The sequence below is a fragment of the Anas platyrhynchos genome, chromosome 1 (assembly GCF_047663525.1).
Source record: "Anas platyrhynchos isolate ZD024472 breed Pekin duck chromosome 1, IASCAAS_PekinDuck_T2T, whole genome shotgun sequence".
Taxonomy (NCBI): Eukaryota; Metazoa; Chordata; class Aves; order Anseriformes; family Anatidae; genus Anas; species Anas platyrhynchos.
The window spans coordinates 140,789,916-140,806,784 of record NC_092587.1 but is presented as its reverse complement, the minus strand read 5'-3'; the positions used below and the strand labels follow the sequence as shown (position 1 = coordinate 140,806,784).

Sequence of the window (16,869 nt, the reverse complement as noted above, 5' to 3'; positions counted from 1 at the left end):
TGATTGATATATTGAGGCAAAACATGTCATTTCAATAAAGCTATTTCAGAAATTTCCTTTTCCACTTCTGCCACCTCCTTCATATTTGTCAGCAGCATACATTAGGCCTGAGATGTATGTAGGAATTTTATCCTGGGGGTGTCCTTTAGGTGTGAAGAACCTTGCCCCTTTTGAGGAACCTGCGATGTTCTCTTGGTACTCTTTAGCAGACGTCCTTTCAAACCTGTGTCTGCGGCTTCCCGAAATGCAGTCCCTGCACAGTTAACTGCTTCCCTGAAATAGTTCTGCATCTTGGGAGGTCAAAGAGCTGACGAGAAGTTGGTAGAGTGACATGTAAGGGGAAAGAGGTACTTGGAAGTTTAAGTTCCTGCCACAAGCCTTGTCCCACAAAACAAAAATCTGTGGGAGCTTTGGGAAAGAAACCCATGCAGCAGTCTTTCTCTCTTTATGCCCTCTGCTTCTGAATCCTTTTAGTTTTTGACTGTCCTATAGGTATAACGGGTTTCACTGTCACTTGTCACTTGTCTGCTTCAGCCTAGCTGAAGGCATACAAATGCATCAGCATGTGCACCAGAAAACCCTTGTATAATTTATGTGTATCTGTGAGCAAGAGACCCTGTATATATTTTATAAGAGGCCCTTCCGTGGAAGAATGAGAAAGGTGCTTGCTCACAGGCTAGGTATTTTTCAAAGTATGTTACAAAGTCAGTGAATTGTGTCAAGTTTCTTGCGTGTTTGTCCAGGGATTTTTTGGTCGTTTAATGCTTCGGTGTTACTCCAAGTGAATAAGAGACAACTTACACTTAAAAATTTTTGCCTCTAGTTTTAGTCATTTTCATTCTACTTCAGTTTCCACTAAATTAGGTTCAGGGGCGACCTTATCACTCTCTATAAGTACCTTAAAGGAGGCTGTAGTGAGGTGGGGGTTGCTGTATTCTCCCATGTGCCTGGTGACAGGATGAGGGGAAATGGGCTAAAGTTGTGCCAGGGGAGGTTTAGGTTGGATGTTAGGAAGAACTTCTTTACCAAAAGGGTTGTGAGGCATTGGAATGGGCTGCCCAGGGAAGTGGTGGAGTCACCATCCCTGGAGGTCTTTAGAAGATGTTTAGATGTAGGGCTCAGTGATATGGTTTAGTGGAGGACTGGTTAATGTTAGGTCAGAGGTTGGACTCTGGGATCTTGGAGGTCTCTTCCAACCTAGATGATTCTGGGATTCTGTAAATTGTGGTCAGCCTGGATGTATTTATTAGTGTTGAATCCTTTTTATGCCCTTGCAAATACACTCTTGGAAGGTCTTGTTCCCCCACTCTGCTTCTCTCAGTCTCTCCTTCATGTTTTGGCACTCGTACACCAATTCCACACGAGGCTGACCCTGTGTAGAAGTGAGGATGCTAAACTGTAGTCATGAGGCTGTACTGAACCAGCTTGCTGCTTGGGCTCTATTCTGGATGCAGAAGCAGCAGAATAGCACAGACCTTGGTTCATGTTGTAGCTATGGGTAATTTATGCAAGGGACACGATTTTTTGTTTGCATGGTTCTTGGTTGAAGGGGGAAGCTTTTTCTTTTTTTTTTTTTTTTTTGGTAATAGTTGATAAGCAAGATGGAAATTGTAAGCAGAAGTAAACAATGAGAAGAGGAATTGGTTTTTCTTGTCAGTCATTCAGGAACAGAAAAGGGAATTAATTTTGCACAGGCTAAGAAGTAAAAACAAATTTAGCAGCTCCTTCTGTACTTTGATTCAATTTTTTGTAATTTCTGAAAACAAGTTCTTCATGAATCAGATGTTCATTAAGTGTTCTTACAGGATTTTCATAGCACTAACTATTAGCTGACTTTTTTTTCAGTGACTTTAGGGAAATTAAAAAAGAAATCTTTCTCCTAGCACTATCATCAGGGGAAATCATGAACAGCACTTCGTAAATTTCTTTTTCTTTCTTGTAATGTCTCAAGTTTTTTGCAATTTGAAAGGTAGACCAGAGTTTTGTGCTCTGCATCCTTTGATCCTATCCTACAGGCTTTCATCCAGCTATTTTGAGGACTGTGCACCGAAGTTGATGCTGTGTTTTCTGTGAGCACGGATAATTTGCTACCTTTAATACTTGGATGGTTTTATTAGTTTTTTGGTCTTGCAGTTACAGAAGGGCATGTAGCATTTTCTGGTATCTTATAAGGTACTTTTCTCCAAATTCGGGTCCCTATTTTGAACAGATGGGTGTTACATCTCGATGAGCATTTAGCAGAGAAGCGAGTTGTTGCTGAATATCTCACGGTCTACTTATAAAACGTTTTCGTGTCCAACGTCTGACTGGCTTTGAAGGCATGACCAGGGTGTGTGAATGCAAGGAGGAAGTAGGTGATGTAATTATCTTTGCTTTTGGAAGGTTTTTGGTGCCATTCGCGTGCGATTTGTACACTTCCTAGACCAGAAAGTGGTTACACTGATGCTTTCTTGTGCTGTACTCAAATTAATTACCAGTGGCTTGTTGTCCGGGTGAGGAGGCATTGCACACCAGGACTTTGTAGGTCTCATTTTATTGTTCCCATTAATCACTTAGATAACGGGCTGGTTGAATGCAATTATAAAAACTGAAAGTGACGCCAAGGGCTGGCAAAACTTTTGGCCGGTTCATTTGGTGTTGAATCAATGGCAAAGGAGCAAAACTACAGCTGTAAATACAGTGTTTAGCTTGGAAAAATTAAACATGCAAAGAAAAAGTGCAGCATTGACAAAAAATTGTAGATACAACAAATCAATTTTTGTAAGTGATGGAAGCCAATACCCAATGCTGAGTTACTTTAATATGCCAGCTTGTAAATCGTGGCACTTGAGTGACTTTTCCTTGCATACCTTGGTTCTGCCTGCTGGAGGAGGTAAGGGGAAAGGCCAGCAGCTCCAGCTGGCTGGTTGCAGTTGCTCCAACTCCCAGAAATTAGTTTACCACTCTTTAAGTCAAGTGCCAGTTTGCAGTGGGATACTCCTGCAAGCTTTCTTGGATACAGTTACGGGTACGCGAGATACAGGAGGTGGTGTGTGCTCTTCGCACAGCATCACGTCCAGTTCTGAGCGTCAGCTTAGAGATAAGCTCAGGAACAATGAGCTGGTTCACACACATGACCCATAAGGAAGACGAGAGGCAACTGGGGTTTCTTTAGGACAAGAGAAAGCATCAAACAGAGGGGAACGATGTTGATACTCTTTCAGTACGTCTAGTATTAACATCAAAAACATCCATGGCCAATTACTCTTCGTGTTCCGGGGAGCAGGATTCATTTCCAGCGAGACAGTGCAGGATTGCGGTGGTTGCCTTGTTTGTTTGTTTTTGCTGTGAGAATACCTCATGGCAATAGTGGAAGAGGCTTGCTGGGAGGTGGTTGCATCTCGGTTGTGGGAGGTTTTGAAGAACAGGTTAGATGAACACGGTTTATGGCACAGGTGCATTGATCCAGCTCCAGAGCAGGGGCCGGCACGGTAACCTCTCCGGTTCCCCCAGGAAGGCTGCAGTTCTGTGGCTGTATGTATGTACACACGAGGCAAAAGAGGAAACACAAAATCGCTTCTTCTGCTTTTGATCTTCAGATCTGGTTTGCCTCTTGCCTTTTGAGCCTGTGTGAATTGCCACACCGACCAGGGACAGAGCTGCTATTGTTAAGTTCTCTATTTTAATTTGCTGGTTTGAGGTGCGAAAAGACTGGAGGGCTGCAGAACTGATGGCAGTGAAAGTTGGCTCTAATTCTCTCTCTTTTTTTTTTTCTCCCCCTTTTGCTTTGTGTGTGGCCGCAGGTCGCCTGGTGGGAGCCCTGGATGCCGTGCTGGATTCGAACGCGCGCGTTGCGCCCTTCCGAATTTTGCTGCAAGTCCCAGGCTCGCAGGTTTACTCTGCCATTGCTTGTGGTGAGTTATTGAGCGGATCAGAAGTTTACTGGGCCATAGCTATTGGTGAGTCACACACAAAAAAAAACGAACCGATTCTGAGCATGCTCAGCACCTGCATGTCCAAGAAGCTCAAGGTAACCCCAGCTGGTGGTGTGCGGGTGTGAAGCTCTCGGCTATAGCTCGTTTAACAACCAAATTAACCTTTGGTTAGAGTCCCAAGTATTCATCATGAGAAAACGTTAGCTGGGAAAATGAAGTTTCGATAGAAAGCCTGTTTAGGTGAGGGTGTTAGCATTAATCTTCCGTCTGTTGCAAAATGGTGTGGTTCTGCTCGTATGCTTATCTTTTTGTACGGCAGTGAAAGTTCCTTACAGCAAGAAGCTATTTAGTCTTGGCTTTCATCAGTCTTGTCTTTTGCTTGCTAACTGTGAAATGCCTTGCAACATTTGATTATAATCAAGTATAACTGGAACGCTTAGAAGATCTTACGTGAGGTAGGTGATAAATGGAGTTGGCAGGGGAGAATGTCTAACTGCTGGGTCTGTTCTGCACTAATTCCTTTTCTGCAACTTTTGGAAGTCAAACCCATCTTCAGGAAATTGATGTGGATGGGAATTGCAGCAACCTTACTGAGGCACGTTAAAGGTCACCTGAATGAACACTTTACAGTCCTTGTTTGACCAGTTTGCAGTTCTCATCCCTTCTTCTCCAGTCTGAAAAATCCTAGCATTGAAATTTAGAGCAGGTTTTCCTTTCCTGTCTTGCATGGATCTAGCCATGAAATAGTTAGCTAATAGACATGCTGACATGCTGTTGAAGCTGTTTGGCACAGTAGCCCCTCAAATGATAGGAGCAATCTGAGTATTTGCACCCTGCCCCTGTACAAGCTCATTCAACATTTGTTCCTTGGTTACAGCAGAGGTCCCTCTGCATTTCCCCATTGATATTGGGATTTTTTCCTGTGCCAGGCTTGTGTAAAGAAGCTTGTGTAAAGTTTGCTTGCTCTATTTTTGTTGTGGCTTGGTTTTCTTGGTTTTGCAATTGCTCTGTGCTTGATATCCCCACCCCTTGCCACCTCCCCTCCCTTTTTAAAAAAAAAAATAATGCTACCTCTTGGAGAAATTTAAGAGCTTCATGCTGTTCTAGTCTTCTGATGAAGCTGGTTGGCTTTCATTGTAAAAGTAAGTGTTGCTGTCAAGGGCTTCTTAATCATTTGAATGTATGTAATATTCCTTCCAGGGACTGATCTTAGCCCTGTCCACATTCTTCTTGCCCAAAGGTTTTTTGTATTAAAGGAACTACAAATCAAAAGCTTGCCTGGCTGGAACGGTTAAGGGTTTTGCTGCGATGAACTTATTTGATTAATGTTTTCTAGAATTCTCTTTTGCCCTCTTAAATGAATGCTCACCACTGAGAAAACAAGATTTACGGTAATGGAGTGGAAGGCAGAGGGATCTGTTTTGTATGCCGTAAGGGCATGACACGTACGCCGCTGCCAGAGCTGCACAGAAATTAAGAACCACGATAGCTGGAGCTGTTTCTGAGTAATATCTCTGTTGTGAAACCCTGACGTGAGCATCCAGGGGAGAATGGGCTTTGGCAGCAGCAGTTGGAGGAACAGCGTGACCTGACCCTTTTCTTAGAAAGCTGCAGCTCCGCACGGGACTTCTCCTCTCCCTGAGGCCCTGCAGGAGCCCCAGCACAGAAGTGGCCATCGCTGCTTGCCCACCTCTTTGCTTTGCATAAACACAGTGTTAGGGTCTCGTTACTGGAGTTGGAAGGAGCAGAGAGTCAAATTAAGTTCCTGCTATGTAGCAAGGACAAGGAGCAGCTCTAGCAACTCCTTCCAGTCTCCCGCTGTAACTGCATTAGGGATAGCCATCATGTCATTAGGCAGTTAATTAAAACGACATTTTCCAATTGGATGTTGGCGCTCCTGTGTTCCAGGAGCTGCAGACTGAAACGATAATTAATGCGTAAGGGTCATATCTGTGTTACAGACTCTTGCAAGTCTCTGAGGGCTGCTAGGAAGCCTGATCCATGCCCAGCACGCTTGTTCTGGCAGAGCTGTTTCAGCCCAGATGGTTAGTCATCCTACAGCAGCAAGGCGAAACAAAAACCTTAACCCCAGCCCTAGTGCAGATGCACTTAGGTCTTTCCTTTCAGAAGGCTTGTGGGCAAAGGAGAACCACAGGAAACAGCCAGGTGAAATAGCATTTAGGAGAGGGACAGCAAGGGATTGCTGACAGAGGGGTTTAAAGAAGGAAATATGAGGAGTTGAGGCAGTGGTTAGACTGAATACACATTTGACACAGACACATAAGGTGCATACAAGGTGGAACAAAGTGCTGTGCAGAGCATTGGCATGGGCAGAGGAATAAGGAGAAGGTTGTCAAGGCTTGGGTGAAATCACAGGATAACTTTAAGAGTAAGCCAAGAAGTGTAAATTACAAATAAAGAATGGTCCCAAAACTCAAGGGTCCAAAAGCCTGACCAAATAAAAGGGGTGAAGAGATCTTTCAGCATCTGAGCACAACCTCTGGAGGTACCTGAATGCAGGCAGGAAAGAGAGTAGTAGCCTCAGTGGGGGACAACCACTACATGTGGGGATGCTACAGTGAAAGATGTCTTGCTTCTTATTTCCCAAGAGGTAGCCCACCAGCCCTCCCATATATTTGTTGTCTTTCAGGTATCCCAGACATACACAATCAACTCAGTATTTTCTTTGTGCAGCCATTTCAATACAAAACGACTGTTTCTGGTGTCCTTAACAATTGATATAATCTGATTTCCTTGCAAAGAGGCCATTTAAGTGTCTCTTCTTTCTTGATTTTTTTTAAAATCTAACCTTGATTAATGATATTTATGAAGTTCCATCGCAAGACCTTCCTGTCAAGGAAGTTAAAGCTTGGAAAGTTTCCCTGCCACTTGGCATTCTTTATGGAAAATGGAGCAGAGGAGGGTGGAAAATTCTTAGCTAAATTTATCATTTGTGTTGTGAAGCGATGGGATGCATCTCCGATGGACACACAAATCAGATTTTGAGATAATGGGTCTTCTATCTGAGATTAATTTTATAATTTTTGTATGTCTCTTACGTCAACCTAATTTTCTTCTTTCTTCCACTAATAAGGCATAAGAATAAACAACTTAGTCTGCCTTTACTTTTTTTCCCCATGTAATGTTTAACCACTGACTGGTAAGAGCTAGAGTGCTCTGATTTTCCCTTAATCCTCCTCAGTGTTGCCTCTCCTGCACTAACTTTTCTGTCACAATGAGATGCAGCAGCAGTTCAGGTTCAAGCAGAAGCAACCAAAGTAAATAGGTTTCTTCAGTGAATAGGTTATTTCAGTAAATGACTGAAATAGTGTTCCTGGACTTAGAGTGAACACATGAAATTGGAAAATCTTTATCTTTCAGGGATTTTCTGTTCACTGTTTTTCTCCCCCAAACTGTAAAATTGTGCTCTTGCAGACCTTCTAGGTGTTCTTGACCCAAACTCCTTTATTTTTAGATACTTAAGTATTATAGAAAACTTTTCAGATAGGATGCAAATTACAACTATGTCGTGTGCATGCTTGTGTGACAGTTGTGTGTGTGCACGTCCATACAAAGGGGGAGAGAAAGGAAGATCAGGGACCTTGGGGAACAATACATAAAAGAGCAGTTTATGGTGGCTGCTTGAGGAATGCCATGTCAAAATAAGCTGTATTCTAACCGATCAGTAAGAGGTTTTGCTGGTTTTTCTGCTTCGACTTTTAATGCAGCGTTTGCTGGCTGAGAACGCTTGAGAAGATAAAACTAAAAAGCGCTAGAACTAATTTCCTAAAACAATAAGGTTTCTGTTTTTCTCTGGCTATACTGTTACAAATTAGACCTTTTTGACCTGTTTGCTACTAAGAGTTTTGAGGTTGAAAGTTCAGTTTCTCATGTTCTCTTACAAAATAGTACATTTTTTACTTCTTTTTTTTTTTTCTTCCTTTTGATTTTGTAGGATGAGTTTTAATGTGTTACTTTTTAACTTTCTAGGTGCCACTGCAGAGGAGATAAATCAGCACTGGGAATGGCTGGAACAAAACTTGCTCCACACTTTGTCTGTTTTTGACAATAAAGAAGATATTGTTAGTTTTGTCAAAGGGAAAGTAAAGGTAAGGAAGCTGCCTTACTTTTGCCCAACTACTTGTGATGTTTTAGAAATAATGTCAGGAAGTTACTGTCAGTCATATTTGGTTTTGTCCATCTGAATATTGTTATTTTTTTGTGTGCTGACCTAGCTACTGTGTTCACCCTGAATGCAATTAATCATCAAAAGCACCTACTTTTCTTCACGTTTGATTTTTATCAGTGGTCTCACTAATCTGTTTCCAGGCAGACTCGTATAAAGCAGGGAAGTGTTTATACCACTGCATTTTCATACAGTACTATAGAGGTAGCAGCTTCTTGTACAGTAAGGACTCTTAAATCTTCTTTTGGCCAAGTCTCTCCACTGGCATCACGGTGCCAGCTGTGCCTCCACGGGGAGCAGGAGGACCTCCCATCTGAGCAGGCATCTCACCCATGACGTGACTTGTAAACCCAATTCATCTTGATCTGATGTGGGTGGAAAATATCTTTTGCACTGCAGTGAAGGTGCTGGTTAGCTGCATGTTGCCTGAGTGAGCATCTTTTTAGAAGAGTAAAGGTAGAATTTAAAAATTTTAGGGGAATCGGTTGATGAAGACAAGGCTTAAAATAATACCAGCACATGCAGTAAAACTTAGAAAGCGTGGCCTCCAGTGTTCTGCTTCTAAGAAAACACATGATCCAAGAGAAACTTGTCAGTGGCTGGCAGTGAAGCAAGTCTCATGGGCACTGCTCTAAGTCAGGTCCTGCTGCAGGCTTCTCCTTGGTAAGAGCTTCATTCAGTGAGATGCTCTCCACTTATACCCACTGTTTTGGTCCAAGAAAATATATGGGAACATAAATGTTTCTGGCAAATTGCAACCCTGCTGCTATATGTTTGATCTCAGTGGGTTCTGAACTTGGGGAGGAGAGAGAAAACATCACTGTGCAAATCTTAGTTTTTATCCTGCTATCTTAAAAAGCAATTTTGGCATGCTGCACCTTGCTGAAAGGTTAAACTTGCTGTGCCTGCTTCTGCTCATGGTGCAGAGGCTTGCTCTTGGCACAGAACATGGATCTAAGTGCTCTGACGGGCTTGAATAAAATTAATCTCTCTCAGTAGTGCTGTGGCAGCTGATTACCTAGCACAGTGGATATTTAAAATTCTTCAGGTTTCATTACTTAATTTAAGCCCAGGTTTTGGACTCTGTCCTCTGCCTAACTCTTTTGTTGTAATACTGCTATTAAAATTCTCAGCACTTGATTATAATATCCATGGATATGTTCTTGAAGTCATTTATAATGGTTTAGAGCATGTTACAAGTTATTGATGTCTTACTGCATTGCTTCTTCATAGCAAAATAGTGCTGGTCAGCATACAAAAATGTTCCCGTATCTTTTCTCTGAATACAGCAAAACCCAGCAATCCTAAGTTGTAATGAAACTGTAAATATGTGGTTTTGCCAGATAGACTGAAAAACAACAAAACAACAAACTCCCCCCAAACAAAACAAAATAAAACAAAATCCTAAAAGTCTTGATTTGGAAGCATTCAAAATGTATGAGATGCAACCACTGCAGAAATGTATCCATTTGTGAGATTTGCAAATCTGCTGGAAATTATTTTTCAGAAAGAGCTGTGCTATTAAAATTTGAATGAGTAGCTTGTAGTAACTTGCTTGAATGTGAATACTGTAGATTTATCATATGTTATCTCGTTATTGAATCAGGCTCTGATTGCAGAGGAAACGAGCAGTAAGCTTGCTGAGCAGGAGGAAGACCCTGAAAAGTTCCGAGAAGCCCTGGTGAAATTTGAGTCCAGATTTAATTTTCCTGAAGCGGAGAAACTGATCACCTATTATTCCTGCTGCTGTTGGAAAGGAAAAGTTCCTCGGCAAGGCTGGCTGTATTTGAGTATCAATCATCTCTGTTTTTATTCCTTCTTCCTGGGCAAAGAACGTAAGTGTAAATATGTAAGAAATCTTAACACTGTGGAGAGAGATAAACATAACTGGTTTCGAATGCAAAAAGAGTTAGGATTTTTATGAGAAGTGTAATTCTGCTCTGAAGTTTCGTTTCTGAGATTTTCATTATTCAGATGAAAGATCTTGTTTAATTTGGTTTTCACTTCATCCTTTATGTTTACATTTTAGCAGTAATCCAGTAGTAAAAATGAGACTGCAAGAACACGCAGGCACGGCTGCTCTCCAGTTCTTTTTCTTTTCATGTGAAGCAGGCTTAAAATGTAGCAGACCTCCTACATCTTCTCCAACAGCTAGTTTTACTGCCGAAAACGGTCAGTCAGGAACCGTCCCTCCCACGTTGATGGGAACACACCAGCAGCCGCTGTCAGCACCGCCACTGCGAGCGCAGGGACGGGCTGCAAGGCAGAAAAGGAAGCGCTGGCTGGGGAAGAGAGCGTGGTGCTAGAAATGTGTGAGGCTAGCTGCGGGACTGAAAATAGAACAGGAAGCACAGCAGTGACATTGGTGCTGTTCTGAGTCCTCTTCATCCTGCTGCAGCTTCACTGAGGACGGTAATATAAACCTCTATTACTGTGAGTGGAGCAAGAATTTATAAATCAGTGATAGCAGTTAGGAAAACATTGCCATTTACTGGCCAGGTTTAAAATGGGGCTGGCTAGACAAAATTGTAGATTTAAAAACAAAGTACACTAACATAAATGTAAGAAAGATAGTAACTGGCAATTTCTAGGACTTAAAACATACAAGGACATAGCTAGAGTTAGAGGTTCTTTCTTCCTATTTTATCTCGGGCCGGTTATTTTGTCATATCTGCAAAAGGTGGCAGAGTTAGATTTAAAATACGGATAGGTTTGTTATTCCTTATAAATACAGAAGTTGAGTTTTGCTTTATCTTTTCTTTTTGCAAGAGTGTGATGGAGTTTCTTGATACATTATAGATATCTGAGTTCTCTTTTAATCTCCTTGTTTTCAGTTTAGTCTCAAATAATATCCTTCGTGAATTGTTTCTCCTTGTTATCATTGCAGGCTTTTTCTCATTAAACCGGAGATAGCCAGTCTGCCAAAGCACACAAAGCAAAAATAATACTTATTAATGATAGATAATGGGGGAAGGAGGAAGTAGGGAGAAAAATCCTTCATACTGTTCCAGAAGTTTTGTTTATGCAATATCACAGATCGTTAAATGATACTGGAAGTAAAGCATCACACTCTGTTATTGAAGATGAAATTGTTTCTCATCCCTTTCAATAATAATTCATTATGAAAACACAAAGAAAAGCCCAAAAAACTATGTGTTTTCAACCTTTTACTTTGAACATGGAAAAAAAGCTGCTCATTCCCTGTTAAAGTCAGTGGCATTGCCTTTGTGTTCCATGTGTTTTCATGGAAATGTGAAATCCAGAAAAACTCCATAGCTTGCTGGGGAAGCATTACATGTTGAGATGCTTCCCAGCTCCCTGCTTCTGATAAAGATGATTGCTTCTGTTTGAGACCCAGTATTTTGACAGATTTATGAAATGCTTGTATTATGTCGAATACTCCAGATTTACCATAGTTCTGCTTACTTCTGTTTGAGAAGCTGCTACTGCTCATCTGTGGAATGAATGATTTATTATCTTTCTTGTTTTCAGGTAGCAATCACAAATTAAATCTGGCTAAACCTGGTTTAGAGAATATTGCTAATAAATCACATGTATTGTGTTCTTTCTCTTTCTTTTTTTGGGGAAAAAAAAAACAACACCGCAATATGAGAGTTTCAATAAAAATAGTTCTTTTATGTGTTTTAACTCTATAAAAATTCCCCAAAATTGTAGCCTGAAATCTCTTTATAGGCAAAGTGTTAAGTCTCCTGCTTCTGGCAAATCTGTTGCCTGCTCCTTGTTTTTATTTTATGTTGAAATGACCTGGAATGCAATGCTGGAACCTGTTTTCAGTTTGTCATGAAATTTATGTGAGCATAGACTACATGGAACATATTTTCAGGACAAGTCCCCTTTTATCTAAGCTTCGAAGTATTTGCAGAACTTGGGTGGATTAGAATGTCAGATTTCTTGCAAGGACGTGCCAGGGTTTCTTTACATTTTTTTTTTCATTAAACTTCTTTTTTTTTTTTTAACTTGAAGACTTTGTACCTTTTGTCAGAAGTCGGGCCCGTTCCAGCGTGCTGTGCTGTTTCTATGACAAACACTGCACAGGCTATACATTTTTGACCTGCGTGAACAATAGCGCTATTGCTACAGTGCTGGTTAATCTTTCTTCCCTTGGCTGTGCCGATCCAGATGACTCTGGGACCATTCACAAGAGTTTGTGGGTGTTGACGCAGCTGTGCTTTATTTAAGTAAGAAGAAATTTAACCTGCAAATAATCTTGACAGCTGTGGTTCTTGTAATACAGAAAAACTTGCTGAGGGTAGCCGCTTATAAAACTAATGATCATGGATAAGTGTCATGTACGGATGACAATGCTTGTTATTACTGTCTTTTTATTATTTTATTGGCATCAGGAGACCAGCCAGGGATGTTAGGGAGTATAGTCTTGAAGTTTATTGGCACAGAGAATACTGGGAAGCGTCCAACAGTTGAGTATAAATTTAATCTAAGCCTTTTTAAGTCTTTTCCAGCCTAATTTCTGTCCAGAGATTCATAGGAGAGTGGAAGGTCACGTCTTTTAGTGGATATGTAAAATAAGTTGTCTGTGTTTATCTGATTTGCTGGAGTGTTTAAGTATAGAGAACAGTGTCCTCTACTTTTTCTTTTCCATAAACAACTCTGACTGCATTTAAAGTTTAGGGCAAAATCTGCCCATACACCTTTTAAGTAAAAAATAAGCAGAATGGAAATATCCCAATGCCTATGGGGCTTTCTTTGATGATCTGTTTATAGTAGTCTTAAACCCTATAAAAAGTCCATGAGCAAAAATTTCCTTTTGCATGGAAGTTACCTGTCTTTTAAATTGAAAATACTGTCCATGTAATTGGAATAGGTTTGCCACCTGCCTAAAACATGACTTCTGGAAGATTACAGACCCTTTCCCTATTTTCTTCCTACTCTTGAAACCCACTGTTCCTTCTGGTAGTAAAGAAGAAAGCTGCAGAAATGACTTGTTAAGAAGTTTAGAGCAAAAGCTTGCAGCAGGTTTTTGACAGACGGGACTCCTCAGTCTAGCATTTCTTATGAATATAGGTGAAATTTTGAGGGGGGGGGGGGATTCTCAGCAAGGCAGTCTTTTGGAATAAAGGCACATGGACATAGAGTAATACCAGGTGTTTCATCTTTTCCTTGGTCTTTAAAGATGATTCTCTCCAATGTTGTTTGCATTTCCTTCTGAATCTGTTTATTTCCCAAATATGATCAATTTAAACAGAATTTCTAACACACTTTTGGTCTTCCTGCAATGGCAGTGAAACTTATCATTCCTTGGGTTGAGGTCCAGAAGCTGGAAAGAACCTCCAACGTCTTCATGACCGATACCGTCCGCGTCACCACGCCGAACAAAGAACGCGATTTCTCCACGTTCCTCAACATAGCCGAGGCATTCCGGATCATGGAGCAGCTGGCAGATGTGACGCTACGAAGGCTGCTGGATAACGAGATCTTTGAGCTGGATCCAGGCCTACAGGATCCTACTCAAATTACCAAGAGGTAAAAAGCGAAGTTGTTCTTTGTTGTGTGAGCAGAGGGTTGGTAATGGGTTTCGTGGATTGCGTTGTTGGCTGGGTAAAGCTTTAAAGGCTTACCTGATTGGGGAAAAACAAACAAACAAACAAACAAAAACAACAGATTTTATATTGTACTGCAGTATATCATGAAATTTTGCGTGCAAAATCTTTTTTTTTCTCCCATTTTTATTTTTTTCCTTTAAAATAATTGTAGTTTTTATTTGGTTTAAAATTACTTTTCCTTGTAGAAGGGACAGTAATTGTAAAATTATTGCTTTTGATGGTACCTGATACATGGAATGTCCTACTAGGACATCCTACTAGGACTAATCCTACTAGGATTGCCACAGCTGATTAAGCAAGCAGTTGTAGGACCCAGAAAGACCCAGGCTGTTACAACAGAGTAATGTGCTGATGCCAGCTCTACCCGACGCATCCCTGAAATGCATCTCTGCATTCCTCTCCCACTGCAGAAATGCACTGGGTGCTCAGGGAGAAGATTAGTAACTGTTTCCCTGGCAGCAGCACAAGATAGAGTGTTGTATATTTTTGTGAAAGGAAACTGCAGGGAGGAATCTTAGGTGGGCAGAATGTAATATCCAAAGTTGGGATTTGCCTGGGGCACCAGTGTCAACACGTCAGTCTAAAATACGTGTTTTCTGAATGGAGTGTGTCTGGAGTGCTTATCCACTCCTGACTCATACCATTTCCTGCTCTTCCTTCCTATCCTGCCAGAGGTGTGCAGGGAATTAGCCAGGTGTTCCTTCCAGGGCAAAACACAAGGAATGCACGGTGTCGTTTCCCAACAAATAGATACATGTCCAGTAGTCATTATATCGTTTCTGAGGGGCATTTTTGCAGCTGTGTTGCATGTACTTCTCAGCTAAACAGTTCTGCAAAGGTTCATAAAGGCTTTTAAAGCAATTAGACTTACTTTCCCTGTAATTTCATACGTACACACTGTCAGGAAAATGACCGACACCAGTGTTTCATGCATGATACACCATCATTTGAGATATTTGTTAGACTGATGCAATCTTGAACAGCCATGAACTTCCTCACAGGCTTTTTTTCATAGCTTGGACTCCTTTAAAATACAAGGGCTGTCATTGTTTTTCACCATGTATGTGTAACTGGATATTGTTAACGTCGCAGGCTTTTGGCCAAAGAAATGCAGTTTATGTACTTTGAGTAATGTCAGATATGACTTTGAGTAATAGGTTGCATTGAAGCCCACTTCCATGCCTTACAGTTCCAACACCTTCCTGCTTTTGGGCTGAAAAGTTAGAACCACAAAAGAAGGAAAGTAAATCCAAAAGAGATGTAACAATCCGGGGGAGATGTTCTCAGCATCTACTGATTTTAACTCACTGTTGTCTCTTCCCAAAGAAGTCTTTGAATCAAATATATTAACTGAACAGGAAACTAACCAAACCAAACCAAAACAACACAACACCAACCTAAAGTTACAATTACAGTGAAAAGTATAACTGCAATAATAGGGGGGCTCTCAGGGAATCAACCTGTAAGTACCTCATGGGATTTTTGGGAAGTAGTATGTCTATTAGCAAACCAGCAACAGAAACCATCCCACACATTTATTCAAACAGGTTTGTCTCTTTCCTTCCAACTTAAAAGGAAAAAAAAAAAAAAAAAAAAGAGAGGCATGGGGAAGAGGAAAAGAGAGGATGAAAATGTGGTTGTTTGAGAATTCCAGGGCAAGGTTTCTTAACCACACTGATGTGCTGTAAATGAAGGTAGCAGAAAGGAGAAAATGGAAGATGTTGAAATCCCATTTCCTCTGTGGGAATTACAGAGGTAGTGGCTGGATAAGCTGTTGTTTCTGGTGCCCTTTGTCACACTTCAGCAACTACTTTGATGTGATGTGATTAAGCAAGACTGTAGTTTGAATAGTAGATAAACTGGTTTTTAATACTAACATTTTTTGGGGAGTGAGTTTTTTTTTGGTCTGTGAGGTTTTTGTTGCTGCTTTTTTTCTGAAACCTTTGTAGTACTACAAGAACAATTATTTTCCACTTGACATTTTCCCTAATAATTATCTTTGCTAATTCTTGTGCATGATTAGGTAGCACATAGTAGTGCATTAAAATGAAAGCAGTAATGCACACATCATTAAAATTATTCCAGCTGTGTCACATTAATGAAGTTGCTTTAGATTTCTTTTATTTGCTAGGGTGCTAGGGTTTCTTTTGCAAGAGGCTCATCTCAGTATCTTCATTTTTAAAATATATTTTTAATGTCATTACGGACTGTGTATTATACATTCTGAAAAACAGAGCTGCTGCTCTCCCTTAGGCTCTTGGGATCATCCTGCTGAGCAGTGCGAGGACGAGACTCTGAGAGGATGGCAGATCAGGCTGGCAGTCTGTGACACAAATTGTATCGTGGCCACAGTCAAAGAAGTTAATATACAAGTTTCCATGCCACTTGATGAAAGAATAAGGCTTGGAACAATGGATTACATAGGGATTAATGGCAATTAAATTAATTGCCATAGGGAATGAAGTAAAGGTGTTTGATAACTGTAAATGCCATTTCTTGCAGACATATTCAAACGTGTCATACAGTTTTACTGGAATATGAAGTAACTATATTTCCTTTCTAATAAGAAGGTCGCTAAAGACTCTGCTATACTTTTCTTGTGCTTCTTATTTCCATTTCTTTCAGAACATAAGAATATTCATTGCATTTCTCAGATGTAAAGAGGAAATTGGCCAGAGCAGAACACAAGATTTAAAAGCTTAATGCTGGTGTCAGTAAGGTTTCAAAAGTAGAATACATTTTTCCAGGCTCTAACCAGCTTGGTTTCTTTTCTTCACATCTGACCCTGAATTGCCAGTAAGGATGGCTTTGCTTTATATGAAAGCAAAGAAGGATTTTAACACTGATCTAAGCTGAACAGAAACTGTTTGAAGTATCTTGAATCATGAATATCACTTCAGTCTGCATTAATTCCACGAACACTGTAAACCTTGAGGAACACAGAAGATGTGTTGAGGAAGAACCTTGTTTTATTCCATCTGCTTGGCAAAGGCAGGGTTTGGATTATCTCTGCATGTCATTCCTGACAGATGTTTGCCTAACCTGTTTCTAAGCATTTCCAGAAACGTAAATGCCAGAACCCATAGCAGCATTTCAGTGCTATACCATCGTAAAAGCTTTCCTGAAGTCTAACTTGGATCTTTCTTGTGGGTTTTTGAGTACATTGCTTCTTGTCCTATCCAGTACT

The 16,869-nt window shown here is 40.7% G+C and overlaps 1 protein-coding gene across 4 annotated transcripts in view; it reads left to right on the top strand.

The window, feature by feature from the left end:
• Nucleotides 1-16,869, top strand: part of TBC1D8 (TBC1 domain family member 8) — a 46,533-nt gene that overhangs the window by 8,243 nt on the left and 21,421 nt on the right. For 2 of the 4 annotated variants that reach the window (XM_072031033.1, XM_072031021.1), the window contains exons 2-5: nucleotides 3,783-3,893; nucleotides 7,905-8,023; nucleotides 9,707-9,935; nucleotides 13,362-13,602. In XM_072031033.1, coding sequence (XP_071887134.1) covers nucleotides 3,783-3,893; nucleotides 7,905-8,023; nucleotides 9,707-9,935; nucleotides 13,362-13,602 — 700 coding nt within the window. Of the gene's footprint in view, nucleotides 1-3,782; nucleotides 3,939-7,904; nucleotides 8,024-9,706; nucleotides 9,936-13,361; nucleotides 13,603-16,869 lie in introns of all 4 variants that reach the window. The other 2 variants (XM_038173231.2, XM_072031012.1) reach the window with 1 other exon arrangement.